We start from the raw sequence: 16,923 nt of genomic DNA on the forward strand, positions 1-16,923 counted from the left end.
AGAAGAAAACGTAAACAATGATCCAGAAAGATCGAAAGTCATCAAAGATAATCACTAAAGTATTGAAAAATAATTTTTTGTGTAATCATCCATATAACACAACAAATTATAACAGATCGCTAACGTGGAAGGACACAGCGTCCGTTACAACGGCAGTTCGCTCGCAGAATACGACGAGGACGCTGCTCTGACCAACTACCTCTTACGTGAGGTTCAGTTCATCGTTTCCAATAACACGAACGTTTGCAGGACTGACATCACCCTCTACCAGATGGCCGATTATTACATCTGGGCCATTTACCTGCCGACGTTGCTCATGGGGTTCATTGGGTAAGAGCTGTTCTCTTCTAAGGGTATTCAAGTTATTTTCATTTGGATCTACAAAGTTTGTGTTCTCAGACAAGGAGAATTATATATCATTCCGAATAATATCATTACTTGGTCTTTAATTGGAGAAGCAAGTTGGAAGAGAAGTAAATGGTTTATTGTCAAACTTACACTTTCTCCAAAATTCAACTTTCTTGAAGAGGAGAATTGAATTTCTATCAGACTTAAAAATCTCCCAAAAACTCTTTAAATTTCTTCTGTCCCACCTCCAGTTCCCCGTTTGAGAAGGCCGACCTCCGGCGTCTGGTAGTGCTCTGTATTTGAATAAATTTTGAAATATAAATATATTTCACTTATATCTGCCTACAAACAAAATCGAACACTTGTTCCTTCCCTTCCAGGTACTGCACTTTATTTCTGCCGGCGGAGTCCTTCCCCGAGAGAGGAGGAATCAGCCTGACGACCCTCCTCGTCCTCATCTCCCTCTACTCGGAGTCTTCGTCCAACTTCCCCAAGACGACCTACTTGAAGCTCATCGAAGTGTGGTTCGTTTTCCTCATCGTCTTCCTCTCGTGCATCATCACGCTTCATCTGGCGACTTGCAACGCCTCCAGAGACGATCAGGCCATAGAATTCCTTTTCGGAAAGAGGCCAGAGTGGGTAGGGGCGTCCCGCGGTCGAGTCAAGACTTGCGTTGGCAAAAAACACAAGACGCACTGTCTCGTGCTTGCTAGGTACTTGTTCGGGGGCGTCTTTGCCGTTTTTGTACTGGTGTACGTGAATGTCAAATGAAAATCACTGCCTACCCGTAACTAGATGACGTGACAGGAATTACACCTTACATGGATTTGTTTACAGATGATTTGGAAATAATACATTAATAAATTTATGGTACTAAACTCGGCACTGAAAGAATGGTAGAAGAGGGTTCCGTCATTAAACTTATTTTTTTTAATATATTTCTAATTTAATGCAACATAAGGAAGACCCACAAAAAAAACTTAGCAAAAAATTATATATATATATATATATATATAGATATATTTTTTAATGTATATATATATATATATATATATATATATAATTAATGTAATGTATGTATAAATGTCAAATAAATGTATTAATCCCCTATGTATACAGCATTCAAAGCCATTCTCACACGGGTCTTGATTTATTACAGAATTAAGAATAGGAACTGTTTTAAAATCCTGTGTGAAGAAAAAAAAATGGTATTTACAATATTGTAATAAAAAAACAAAATATAAAGTAATATTTAATATGACAATTTTTGTGAGAAACAACTCAGAAGAATGTATAGTGTTTATGAACATTCTCAATAAATTCTCTGTCTGAGAAAGCCGTACTAAACATATCACCAGTTTCTGTCATTTCTACTTCCTATGGCAAACACACAACTAAATTACTACTTATTGTAATATAGAATTGCATAGGATGAGTCAAGGACGATCTAAATAGATAATTATATTAAATCACAGTACACTTAATACAAATCTTAGTAAATACATATATTAGACGAACAACCATACAAAAATAAGTCACACGACTTTCGACTACAAACTCGCATCACTTGGAAAAACTTCTGTGGCAGTTACTACTTCACATTTCTCCTTCTCTGTACAAGTTAACCGACCCCCAACGGGGAATTCTTTGGAAGGGCTGCTCTATCTAGGCCTACGACCTCTCCTCTGAGAAGAAAGCAATGCTGAGCACTCTTGATTTAGTCTTATGAGTTCTGTACATGTTGGCATAACACCTAAATTTCGAATTAAAAAGTGAAGAATGAAACGCATTTTGATTGGCAGTTATATGGAAAGGATTGTGTCAGACTCAGGAACACGTGGTTCTTTTTTCCGAAGTAGATTTTCGCTCTGAGTCTCGACTATGTAAATATGCCAGATTTCTTCGTTTTTACCAAGAAACTTGATAGGGATATACTGTCCTTTACTTCTAGAATCATGTCTATGAATGTCTGTTAGTTTGTGAGTTAACTTCAAACCTGTTCTGAAGAATCTGCTCAAGTTGAGATCATAGTTCCTGAATATGCTAAAAAAAAAAGAACTTCACTGGTAATTCTATGCAACACAACACATGAAATATAAATAAATAACACTTAATCGTCAGGAACGTGAAGAGGAGCCTGGGCCACGACGCCCTGAGGAACATTGCCCGGTTTGACAGCCACTCCATTGATGGTGACTGCTGTTGGTCCACTGATGGAGTGGATCTCTCTTTGGCTCTGAGCTGTTGCGGGATCTCCTCCTGAGGTGGATCTGTTTCGACGTGGGGGTACTGGGGGTGGGACTCCAATTGGTCCTGAGATGGTCAAGACAGCGCTTTTCTGTGTAGGGGTAATGGGAGGTGGTGGCGAAGTCTTCCTCCACGAGCTTGCACTGCGGTTCTTCATGAAGTTCTTCAAGGCATCTCTCGCCCAGTAGAAGTAAGCCACGAGTCCAAACAGCACTAAGATTATAAGCAGGAAGGCAAACACCAAGGCCACTATGTGTCCTACGTGGTTTACATGCTCGCCAGCTGGTACCTTTGGCACTTTATCCCAATTGTCTGTGTCAACTTCGTTGTAGTCAACATCGTTGGTGTCAGTGTACTCAGGAATGTAGCTGGGAGTGTCATCAGCATAGCCGTCTTCCTCAGTAATTGTTATATCTGCACATGCGCGGAACTGCTCTTGAGGGCCACAGCCCACCATTCCTGTTCCATTCTCACATACTCCCCAGTTGTTGCCGGCCACATACCGCCATTGCAGCACACACTGCTTGCATGTGAGTCCTCGAGGCAGTCTGTACTTGGCGTAGAATTTCTTTGCTCCTGGACCAGGAAAGTACCTGAAAGAACACTTCTGATAACTAAACTGTAAACAAATTGCATGCATATGTCAAAGACACCTATTGGCACAAAAATAACACCATTTGATAGAGAAACAAACAACAAGATGCTCAATAGCCTCAGCTGACATCAAGTAGTGAAATATTGTCCAATTCAATATTTGTAAGGATCAACAGTTGTTTTTCTACCTTTCTCCAGAACCATCAGCTTGCTTGAGGACATTCTGATCTAGGCACTCGTTAGTCACAGGAACACGAGGTTGGTTGTGTGGGCACAGACGGAATTCGAAGAATCCTCTATGATTGGCTGTGAGTTCCACCCCCACTGTCATGATGCTACTGTGCTTATATTTCTTCACTATGACTCCCAGGCCATACTTTCCCCCTTCTTCATTGTCACGAGGCTGAAATAAAAATGAGGACATTACGACTTTGTGTGACCATCTCGCTTCAGTGAGTGCTAATCAGTACAACGTTTATCTACTGTACTGAAGACAAGTCAGTGCACTTCAGTTATGTACAAATGTGAAAAAAGATATATGCCAGCACTTGTTAAAACAGTTCATTTAACCTGCAAATTCATATAGATCCTGACTGTCCCCATACCCTTAAAGGTGGCTTGGTAATGAAACTTCTTTGAAATACTTTGTAACAAAATACTAAGACTTCATAATTGCCATTATCCATGTATTACTTCATGAGGTCACAGATGAACAAATTAGCTTATGGACTACAAAGAAGGCATATTTTGAACCTGTCCAAACAACACTCACCTGTTTCATGTCCCAGGGGTCTCCACAAGGGCCGCATTTTCCTCCGTTTCTCTGCCACTGGCGAGCAAATCCTCCGCAGTAAATTTCGTGGTCATTATAGTTGTGTGGCGTGCTGAAACCATACCTGAAAAATCATTCGCACTTAGTAAAATCAACAATAAAGAAGTTAACTGAATAGCTACATATGGTTTGTGGAGTGAACTATAATTCCTCATTGGACGAGTGGGTTGCATGCTCGCCTATCAATTCGGTAGTCACGAGTTCGATTCCCCACTCTGCCAACATAGAACCATAGGAATATATTTCTGGTGATTAGAAATTTATTTCTCGATATAATGTGGTGCAGATCCCACAATAAGCTGTATGTCCCATTGCTGGGTAACCAATTGGTTCCTAGCCACATAAAAATATCTAATCTTTCAATCCAGCCCTAGGAGAGAAGTTAATCAGTTCAGTGGTCTGGTAAACTAAGATATACTTATTTATTTGAGGAGTGAACTTTCAGGATAATGACAAAACGAGTGGTCAGCTGTCTGCGGTGACTGACAATCTGACATACTGGCATTTAGAAGGAACGTTCCGGATGATGACAGAATGAGTGAAGAGCAGAGTCTCACAACTGATCCAATGAACAAAGGAAACCACAACACAAGAGCTCTGGTACTCAAGAGTGTCGGGGAGGTGGGTGGGAGCGAAGTTAGTATGTATGCTGTGTGACTGAAGGTGGAATGTATAAACACTGAACAAGAAAAGGGGAAAGGATGACAAGGGAAGGGCAAATGTATGTAGAAAAGTGTGTCAAACCAGAATAGTCACAAGGGGAGAACGAGAGAATCAAGGTTGATAAAACAGAATAACCAACTAAAAGTTTACTGCAATGAAAGATAGGGGCACGCTGAAGGAGAAGCAGGGAATCGTGGAATGGTTTGATAGGGGTCTGATACTTAATAAACCATGGCAGTGGGTAAATGATATAAGAGGATGATGTAGTACAATAACAAATGGTTAAGAACGTGTTACCAAGCTGCCTTAGAACTAACAGATTTTGTGCAAGGGCTTCAGGCTAGACTTATCTGTTTATGGATAAGTGGAGAAACACACACACACATGTATATATATATATATATATATATATATATATATATATATATATATCACTGAGAGATCCCAGATTCGATTCCTGGGCGCGTGGGAACGTTTTAGGGACCTTAAGATCAATGTTCTTCCGTCCCTGTTGATCTTAGTGACCAAAGCACTTGATAGTTACTCGACAAAGGTGGTTTCCTAACAATGTGTATAAAAACATGGGACCAACATCATTCCACAAGACATAAATGAGATAAAGTCTATCAATGTGTTCTGACAAAAACCCTCCCTCATGAGAAAAGACATAGGGATTATGATATAACATAACAAAAGATTATTGCAGATTTTATTCTTCGTTTTGACTTTATGATAATAGTAATAATACAGTTACAGCACCTGGAATATATATATATATATATATATATATATATATATATATATATATATATATATATTATACATGTGTGTGTGTGTTTGCGCCAATCACGAGAAAGCAAGCACTTCCAACCACAGACTGCATTTCTCAGAAATCAAGTTAATATGCTAGCTAACTGCCCTCACTCTTCTTTCATCCATCTTACCTATCAGCTAAAAAAAAAAAAAGTTAATATACTCCTCCAGGTAGTTCCAAAGTCAAAAACTCCGGAGCCACTAAACCGTGACGACGTACAAAGACTCAACGTCTTTTTGTCACTCCCGGAGTTCAACTAACCAGAAACTGGAGCAAATAAGGCGACATCTCTCTCTCTCTCTCTCCATTGCAACAAGCCCGTGATGTTAACTTAACTCATCACACACACACTCATCATCACGACACCAAACCGGTTTTCAACCTCTAGTAGGTTCACGGAACTGGTCCTCGATAAGTTATGGTCTAGTGCTAAAATGTCAACTGCAGGTTATCAATCCATAGATATACAGTACAACTAAATGTCATATGTGAATGAAGCACAGAGGGGCGAGTGACTATGTCCGGTGAAACAACTTAACTGAAATGCCCTGAGCTACTTTGGTCTACCTACCCACAACTTAAGGTATTGCACTCCATGGCAGACAACTATCACACTCACCACAGGGAGCCTTATGCCACTAAATAGTTATATATCTCCAATATTTCAATCTATTTAAAGCTAGAAATGCTAATAAATAATTGTTATTCCATATGTATTGATCTTCAATATTTTAATTTACTTTAAGCTACAAAATAAACACATTTGTTATTTTAAATGTTTTGAAAAAAAAAAAAAACGAACAATGAATTCTATACGAGGCAAATAACCATTTCCACGTAATTTCAAGCACACTGTTATATGTATGTTATATGGACTTTGTTTAATTAACTTAAGGAACAAAATAGCCAAAAAACTACTACCCACTAAAATAAAGCATTCTAACCATAAATAGTACTAAGCCACCTCATATCTTCCAAGCGTTCCCAACTTCACAGAAATCAAATTGTCGTATCAGTGAATACTGAAATATTTCTAACAGTAAGACGTGTCATCAGACGGCGTGAACTCAAATTATATGCGTGGCGATAACCCACAGAATTAATATAAATCTGTAGGTCTACACGCGGTCTAGGAATTTACCTAGACCGTGGGTCTACATGCCATAGCATAGTGCTACTACGAGACTGGGGTATGACCTCTTAACCGTCAGCAAAGCAGGTAGATACCGGTCACTCCGCCAACACGTAGGGAACTGGTTTTAAGTTTCTCTCTCTCTCTCTCTCTTCTCTCTCTCTGAAAGCGGAGCCATAGAAAACAAGATAAGGGGTAAACTTTCCGAGTCTGATAGTAAAGAGCAAACTAATAAATGTAGACATACGTTTGTATGTCTACATATATTTTTGGGGAAAAACTATACATTTGAGGAAGCTACATTTTCTTTATTTCTACACTGAAATGACACTGAATAACATTAATGAGGGACGTTTGATAGATGATAAATTTTGAAGATTGTAATTATTTATCCAGAAAAAGTGCGGCTTATAAGAACACGGTAATATTTGTAAGAGGGGCGCAAGAGTGAGAGAGAAAAGAACCCGTAGCCCGACCACGTGCCACTATGAGTGGAGACTATACCAGTCCTCCAGAGGCACTGCAGGTGAAGAGCAAAAAAACTGAACTCAATTCAAACGAGAAAGAGCGAGGTATAGACCCATATCTTCTTAAGACACCCTTCTCTTCTAACCATTATTATACAACGAGGATTTAGAAAGCTCATAAAACTGATAAAAAAAGACTATCAATTTCCATTTTTAAACAGAATGGGCTAAAAAACGAAATATAAAAATGACAGGAACAAAATAAAGCTCATCAAAAAGAATGTTCATTTTCGCTTTCATCTAACTCGGCTAAAATCACCAAAGAAAATGAATTAAATCAAGAAACAGACCGGACGCAATCCCGTCTAACCAGCGATGTCTTATATAACCTCGAAAAGCACTGATCGAAAGCACTGAACTATAAAGGTCGACGGGCAAACCCCTAAAGATGCCGCGAATCTGACTTTTAAGTTACGCCATATCGTAAAATACCAACGGCTTCTTCCTCTCTTTTTCTTTCTTCTTTCTCTCTCTCTCTGGTTGCTCTCCTTCCGTGCCAGAGGACTTTTAGAGGAGACTCCTCTTTTTAAAAGGCTGAATGGAAGTGCAGAGGTTAGGTAAAAGGTATACGGTGGAAACACATTAGGCTCTGTTATAGGTCTATTTTCCTAGCCTCGGGGTTATGACACGTCACGGGGAAAGGGGATGGATGATGTGTAAGAGCACTCCAGACGGTTGAAAGTTTCCCGCGCAAAAATGGAGATGGATGATGGCATTGTCTGCTGAGTGAGGGGCTAGGCATAATGTCATACTGCTCATTGTTTCTTTTTATGAACGAGTGCCTTTTCGAACTGGAATATCATCTGAATAATGACGGTGGATACAATGTATTTCAACATCACATTTCTTCCGCCTTCTTCTACCCTTTAGTAAACGAACCAGACAGAGAGGTGAGCACCGAATGGTATTTCCAAAACCGATCCAATTCTTTCGCAAACATTTGCCGACGCCTTCCACAAAAGGGGAAACGGAAACAACCGGATATATTCCTTCTTCCGCTTCCTACACTTCGCCAGCGGGTTTTTAAAGACCACTGGAACGAAAGTAGCGCCAGGGAGTTGTGTAAAACCGGGTTGAGACTAACAGAGCAAGTGTCTCCGGGTCGGGGTATAGCCAAGTGCCCAGACTACTAGATGCCACTTGCTGCTACAGAAGCTTACGTGCTGGTCCCTTTATCAAGAACAGGGGGAAGAAAAAGAAGAACATCAGATGCGAGACAGTCAGTCCTTTCTCTCGACAAAAGTCACACTCTGCAAGGGTAGTGGGTCATCTTTTAGTTGCCTCATAGGTGTGGGCGCCTGGCCCCTAGTCCCATTGACATTTCGAAGCTTATATAACGCCATTGTTCCGTTTTCCCTTATATGATTTAAGTCGCTTCCTCCCAAGTGAGGTCGGGGCACTTCGGTTCTTTCCACAATGAGTCCAGTTTTTGCGAATTTATATATATAGAATTCAATTCTTGGAAACCTTTGCTGTCAAGTTAATCACCGAAGCCAGTTCTAGAATGTGTGGCAATTCTGAGTATATATGGAATCTCCTATGAACTTAGATTTTAGGCTGACTGACCATCCGTAAATATCACAAGCTCGGACTAATGTTTAAGCGTCTATTTTTGGATAGGGAAGTAATTCAAAGGTTCCAGCAACTTAGAAAGGAAACAAGTTGTTCGAACTCGACTGAAATTATCAAAATTGATCAGTAATTTTCTTCCAGGTCGTTTAAAACCCCCCACATAATTTTAGACAAGTTCTATTTATCTATGCACTTTTTTTTTGTGAGCGGATAAATAATGAATTGTACAAATATATCAAGGAAAACCTACCAACTGGGGAGGTGAAGAGGGGGGGGGGGGGTACCAAGCCAAAATTAATACTGGTCCCAAGCTCTGACGAATAAGGAGGGTTGGAGTCAGGAATGGCATTCATCATCATCATCATCAATATTATTATTATTATTATTATTATTATTATTAATATTATTATTATTATTATTATTATTATTATTATTATTCAGAAGATGAACCTTCTCATATGGTACAAGCCTTCCAAAGGGACCATTGACTTGAAATTCAAGCTTCCAATGAATATTGTGTTCATTAGCAAGAAGTTAGAGGAGGTAAAAGAAAATACAGAAAGAAGATATCTCACTTATTAAAAAATGAAAAAATTAATTAAAAAATAAGTAAATAAAAATTGTATTAAACTGTAATGAGAATAGTAACAGGACAGTAATTCATTGGCTTGAACTTCTGCAGTTCCGAACCAATAATGAAAACGAGCAGTTCAAGATGGAAAGAGCCAAAAGAATGAGAACAGAAAAAGTCAATGAAAATGACAGAATCTGGTAAAGACAATAAATCAGAAAGTGTGACAAAACGAACACGAGATTTTTTTTATTTATTTTTTATTTTTTACATAACAGTTCTTGCTGAAAACGATAACAGACAAAGAAAGTCAATATCTATGAGGTGCAAACCTCACAAAAAAAAAAAGAGAAAAAACCTACGATACATCGTCTCTCGTCCAAAACAAAAACAAAACAAGAGATTAAACTAACGAAAATCTAAAAAAAAAAAAAAAAAAACACGCACAATTAGACTCATGACAGAGAAAGCCTCACAAATGGAAAAAAAAAAAAACACGCAGGCACACAATTAGACTTAGGGCAGAAAAGCCTTAAAAATGAAAATATAGAAAACACACACACACACAAAATTAGACTCATATCAGAGAAAGCATCACAAATGAAAATCTAATAATGATAATAAAAAAAACCGCACACACACAATTAGACCTACGGCAGGAAAAGCCTTAACAACGAAAATATATAAAGCACACACCCAAAATTAGACTCATGGCAGAGAAAGCCTCACAAATGAAAATCTAAAAATACACACACACACAATTAGACCCACGGTAGAAAAAGCCTTAAAAACGAACGAACGAACAGACACACACACTCAAAATTAAGACTCATGTCACAGAAAGCCTAAAAAAAACGAGAGAAACATAAACCATGCATAGAACTAGACTCACGGCAGAGAGAGAGAGAGAGAGAGAGAGAGAGAGAGAGAGAGAGACCCAAACACGCCAATTGCAACCGAGTGTTATACGATGCCCCCAGTAAGAGCGCTGACGCAGAGAAGTCCCGTTAGATAACCCGAGTTTCTTCCCGTACCTATTAAGTAGGTCTGAGGGTCACTGGAGCCATTCTCGCCCTCTAGGAAGGAATTTACCTCCTATTCCGAAGCCCGGGACCCACATAAACCGTCACAATGGGGCTCAGGTGAAAGTCACATCTGTCCTTTAGTCCTATTGACTGGGAGATGAATAATGACTACGACAACATAGGCCTATAGAATTTCCGTCTGGGATGTTGCAAAATTATTCATTATTATTATTATTATTATTATATTATTAATATCCAATTACTATTATCATTATTTTTTCTTTCTTTCTTTTTTGGTCTATCACAGTCTTCCATTCGACTGGGTGGTATTTATAGTGTGGGGTTCCGGGTTGCATCCTGCCTCCTTAGGAGTCCATCACTTTTCTTACTATGTGCGCCGTTTCTAGGATCACACTCTTCTGCATGAGTCCTGGAGCTACTTCAGCCTCTAGTTTTTACAGATTCCTTTTCAGGGATCTTGGGATCGTGCCTAGTGTTCCTATGATTATGGGTACGATTTCCACTGGCATATCCCATATCCTTCTTATTTCTATTTTCAGGTCTTGATACTTATCCATTTTTTCCCTTTCTTTCTCTTCAACTCTGGTGTCCCATGGTATTGCGACATCAATGAGTGATACTTTCTTCTTGATTTTATTATTATTATTATTATTATTATTATTATTATTATTCATTATTATTATTATTATTATTAATTTCCAATTATTATTATTATTATTAAGCACCCAAAGAATACGATATTTATTTGAAAGAAGTTACAGAACACAATAGGAAGTACAGAAAGGAGAGATCATTTAGAAAAAAAGAGGATAAATAATTGGATTATTAAACAAAAAAACCATTCCATTTCAATAATTCTTCTAATGACTGACTTATCTCTTCTCCCTCAATTTCCTGTAATCATCCGTAATTTCTTTGAAATTAATTAGGACGCAAAGAGAAACGAATGTCTTTTGGTTCATACTTTTTCTGTTTACTGAGAGATCTGGATGCACATGAATGGTTTAAGAGTATATAGTAAGGGTACCTTGAGGAACAGATTACAGCTCTCTCTCTCTCTCTCTCTCTCTCTCTCTCTGACAGCAGCAAAATGAAATTTATATACAGCAAATAAAAAAGATTATCTATTAAGGGCACCTTGAGGAATAGACTACAAGTCTCTCTCTCTCTCTCTCTCTCTCTCTCTCTCTCTCTCTCTCTCTCTCTGACAGAAGCCAAATTAAATTTGTATACAGCAAATAAAAAAGAAGATTATTGATTAAGTGTACCTTGAGAAATAGATTGCAGGTCTCTCTCTCTCTCTCTCTCTCTCTCTCTCTCTCTCTCTCTCTCTCTCTCTCTCTCTTTCTGAGAGAAGCAAAATTAAACTTATATACAGCAAATAAAAAAGAAGATTATTGATAAAGTATACCTTGAGAAAATAGATTGCAGGTGTTTGTAGCCTTGGGGTGTGGGGGGGTGGGGGGGGGGGTGGAAATACAATTATATGATGTTACTATTTCAGGGTCGTCGAATTATTATTATTATTATTATTATTATTATTATTATTATTATTATTATTATTATTATTATTAAAGGTTGAGCAGATGATGGAGAGATTAGATTTTTGAATAGAATTCTAGATAATGTGTGATTACGAATTAATATATTTACCTTATATAATGAAGCCGAGATTTGCATAATCACAGGATGATGCTAGAATGCATATGTGTATATGCATATATGAATATGTATATACATATACGTCCTTTCTTTTGTCTGTATGTCCAGTGCAGTGAAAATAACTTATTCTAGTATTTTCATACATACTTGTATGTACGAGAATATACACATATGCATATATGTACATATATATGTCTATATGTGTAAATATATATAAGTATTGTCGTACATTCAAGTATGTATAAAAATACTATATACGAAGAAAGGATGGTGCTGAGAGAGAGAGAGAGAGAGAGAGAGAGAGAGAGAGAGAACAGCCATGGAGATAAGGCAACAAGAATAGCACCTATATTTTTCTTTAAGTAAAAGTCAAACTGCTTTCGAAATATACATGAACGCGTCTCTGAAACTATAAGATGAGACACGGTGATATTAAATGACATTCAACCTCTCGCTCGTACCCTTTCTCTCTCTCTCTCTCTCTCTCTCTCTCTCTCTCTCTCTCTCTCTCTTTGAGTCAGACTGACGGCAGCAACATGAAATTTATATATAGCAAATGACTTGCTTATACACCGAGTCTGTAATCACAGCCATGTCTGCTTTCGGAGCAACCCAGGCAGACAGACAGGCAGACAGACAGATAGACAGGCAAGCAGGCAGACAGACAGACAGACTAAAACCAAATTTCCTGCTTCCCTCCTCATTCTAGAAAGATCAGAGAAGGAAAAACTAATAAAAAAAAGAAGCTGGGCATTTGCTTTTACTCTCCTTCGCTGTGCCCAGCGACAGAGTAACCCAGGTAGACAGACAGGTAGGCAGACGTCCGTAATTACAAACGAAAACTGAATTTCCTGCTTCCCTTCTCATTGTAGAAAGATGAAAGAAGGAAAAAAAATCGAAAAAAAAAAATCTGGGCATTTGCTTTTAAATCCTCTTCGCGATGCCCAGCGACTACGCCCTCTGCTTCGAGCCCCCAACAGGTTGATCTACTTTCTAAATGAATCGGTGCCACAAAAAGCAGTTAGAATAGCAGCAGCAGAGAGGTGCTACCGTTGCTGGGGGTATGGTTGGTGGGAGACTGATACCCCAGGGTATTGTTAATGGAAGGGGGATGGGTTGGGGGCGGGGGCACTAAAATAACTAGTCGAGTTGATACAGGGATTCTGGTTTGTCAGAGCAAAGGGATAGATAACATTAAAAAAAATTTATAAGTGGTTACTCTAAACTGCTTTCTCTTTGAAAAGGAATTAAAAAAAAACTATACTCTGTTTTTTTTTCATCTGTCCATCCGCCTGTGGTGTTTTTGTATGGCAACACTGCGTCCCGGACTTTAGATAGTTACATTCAGCTTACATTCAACGATTATAATAATATCCTATTTCGAATATTAACGGTGTAATTTGCATACAGTAAATTATTAAAATTTTAAAACACTTTTCAGTTGCAAATGTACGCCCAGATATGCTTTTATTTACCTAAAACTTACACATAGCGTAACTATCTAAAGCCCGGGACGCAGTGTTACCATACAAAAACACCACTGGCAGATGGACAGATGAAAAAAAACAGAGTATAGTCTCCTTCACGCTATTGTCACCACAATGGCACCAGCTGAGAGTGCTGGTAACAGGAACACATATCCTCTCTACTCCAGATAAGGATGTCACGATATCTGCAGCAGAGCGAATGGTTTCCATGGGGATCAAAATAATACACAGAGTTTCCATAAAGTCCCAGTACCATTACAAGTAATTACCGCTCAGAATGGTACTGGGATTTTATGGACGCCCTGTATATTATTATCTCGGCAATTTTGGTATACTGAAAATTCGTCGGTTTTACACTAAATTCACTGACCTACCGCAGCTTACCCCGTTGCCTTTTTGGGGGAGTTTTTTCAGTCTAAGGGCCTCCATAAAGTATTTTTATACAGTATATTAGAAAATTTATAAATTGCATTATCACATCATAATAAATTTATCAACGCTTTCCAAGAGTATCTTCATACTAAGCCAAAATCAATTACAAACTTATTTAGCTTAAATTTTAACCACGAAAGAGTAAGCGTATTTCACATCACAATTAATTATCGACTTCGTACTAAGTTAATATTAGTTACAATTTTATGAATCTCCGATATTCACCAAGAATTCTATACTACCTGCAGCAGACGAGATCATTAGCATACTCTTTTACTTGAACTGGTCAGGTAAGCAAATTTGGCAACGCCAGGAATGTTGGTTCCGAAATGGTGAAATTCTGTCTTGGAATTCCAGAACTTCGAACTAGGTGTGATTTTTATTTATTTATTTATTTTATTATTTTTTTATAGCAGATTCGCACGATATTTGTTACAGAGTTTTCATTATTTTACCTAATTTCTCTGATTAATTTCTCTGCTGTTCTTTGGTTCGTCCTTAGAGTCCACTGGCTTGTAATAATAATAATAATAATAATAATAATAATAAAATAATAATAACAGCGGCACAAGATCAGGCCCTGAGAACCAGATATGTTCAAAGAACGATAGACGGAAATAACATCTCTCCCATATGTAGGAAGTGCAATACGAAAAATGAAACCATAAACCACATAGCAAGCGAATGCCCGGCACTTGCACAGAACCAGTACAAAAAGAGGCATGATTCAGTGGCAAAAGCCCTCCACTGGAACCTGTGCAAGAAACATCAGCTACCTTGCAGTAATAAGTAGTACGAGCACCAACCTGAGGGAGTGATAGAAAACGATCAGGCAAAGATCCTCTGGGACTATGGTATCAGAACGGATAGGGTGATACGTGCAAATAGACCAGACGTGACGTTGATTGACAAAGTCAAAAAGAAAGTATCACTCATTGATGTCGCAATACCATGGGACACCAGAGTTGAAGAGAAGAGAGGGAAAAAAAATGGATAAGTATCAAGATCTGAAAATAGAAATAAGAAGGATGGGATATGCCAGTGGAAATCGTACCCATTATCATAGGAGCACTAGGCACGATCCCAAGATCCCCGAAAAGGAATCTAGAAAAACTAGACGCTGAGGTAGCTCCAGGACTCATGCAGAAGAGTGTGATAATAGAAACGGCTCACATAGTAAGAAAAGTGATGGACTCCTAAGGAGGCAGGATGCAACCCGGAACCCCACACTATAAATACCACCCAGTCGAATTGGAGGACTGTGATAAAGCAAAAAAAAAAAAAAAAAAATAAAATACTAATAGTAATAAAGGGAAGAAGGAAATAAATTTTTAAAAAGCTTCCGATTCTGACAAAACTAATTTGGGAAATCGTAAGTACTAGGAGAATCAACCAGTTTGTCATCTTCACCCTGACAGGTTGCAGAAACTCTCTACACCTTCTTACGTGTTCCACGGGTCCCTTAATAATCTTTCTTCTGAAGAAAAACAGGTTCGTCGAAACTAGAGACGACTCTCTTGATTTATAGGTATTTATGAAGAGATTTATATAAGTTTTTAGCCCGTCTCGGACACTAGAATAACCGTTTGTATACCAAAAGGAGTTTCAGGAATTTATTCATTAATATATATAAATATATATATATATATATATATATATATATATATCATATATATTATATATATATCAGCAAAAGGATCCACAGTAATACTCTTGTTTATCCAGACGAAATATATTTGCGGAAATATGTACAAAGATTATAGCTTTCGTCCATCCTTCTGTGGACTTGATCAAGTCCACAGAAGGGTGAAAGAAAGTTATATAATCTTTGTAAAAAATTACCACAAATATATTTCGTCTGGATAAACAAGAATATTACTGTGGATACTTCTACTGATATCTTAGAAGCGCGATACGGTGTTTTTATATTGCTAATATATATATATATATATATATATATATGTGTATAGTATATATATATACATATATATATATATATATATATATATATATATATATATATATATATATATATATGTATATCATAGTGTGTGATATTTGATGCTTTTGTAATATGGCACAAGGCATCTAAGTGCCAAAAGACCTTAAGCGTCGGTGCCAACGCGGAAAACGTAATTAAGAGTAATTAATGATATAAGGCACAATGTAATCTGTAACGAGACACATCTGTTCTGCACGTGTACACAACACAACACGCACCTGCGACTCGTACGGGAAACAGAGGTTCATAAACAGGGGGTGCGCCCTCTGGCTGCAACATCTGGCGCTCTAGGACAAAAGAAATGCCAGAGCTGTGTGCGTGTTTTGGTGTAATTACCTGGCACTGTTTGTCTTTTTTCTTTTTTTTTATGATTACCCTCTGTTATGACGAATACCAAGGAACTGAGTGTACGTGTGATGATTAATAGTTACACACGCTGGCTTACTCTCGTACGCACGCGCAAGTTGTTTGTTAAACGAAAAATTATTTATATAATATATGGGTGTGTGTGTGTGTGTGAATGTAGGTATGTATATACATGTATACATATATATATATATATAAATATTATATATATATATATATATATAATATAATATATATATATATATGTATATATATATATAATGTATATACACATTCCGGTAGGGTGTATATATAATATAATAACTAAATATTATATATATTAATATATATATTATATATAATAATATATATATATATATATCTCTATATAATATTATATATTATATTATATATATAAGATGTGTGTGTGTGTGTGTATAGTAGTGTGTGTGTGTGTGTGTGTGTGTGTGGTAGGTATTATCATAAACATACACATTTTTTATAAATTATATATATATATATATGTGTGTGTGTGTGTGTGTGTAGGTATATTCATAAACATACACATTTTTATAAATTATATATATATATATATATATATATATATATATATATATATATATATACACATACATATGTACATACATAC

The 16,923-nt window shown here is 37.4% G+C and overlaps 1 protein-coding gene across 1 annotated transcript in view; it reads right to left on the bottom strand.

Moving 5' to 3' along the window:
* Window positions 1-2,307: 2,307 nt before the first annotated feature.
* Window positions 2,308-16,923, bottom strand: part of LOC135202496 (uncharacterized) — an 81,683-nt gene continuing 67,067 nt past the window's right edge. Inside the window, exons 4-6 of the mRNA XM_064231916.1 lie at window positions 3,962-4,085; window positions 3,378-3,592; window positions 2,308-3,188 (exon numbers count right to left, since the gene is read on the bottom strand). Of these exons, the coding sequence (XP_064087986.1) occupies window positions 2,459-3,188; window positions 3,378-3,592; window positions 3,962-4,085 (1,069 nt within the window). The 3' untranslated portion in view covers window positions 2,308-2,458. The remainder of the gene's footprint in view (window positions 3,189-3,377; window positions 3,593-3,961; window positions 4,086-16,923) is intronic.

This window comes from Macrobrachium nipponense, chromosome 30 (genome assembly GCF_015104395.2).
Source record: "Macrobrachium nipponense isolate FS-2020 chromosome 30, ASM1510439v2, whole genome shotgun sequence".
Taxonomy (NCBI): Eukaryota; Metazoa; Arthropoda; class Malacostraca; order Decapoda; family Palaemonidae; genus Macrobrachium; species Macrobrachium nipponense.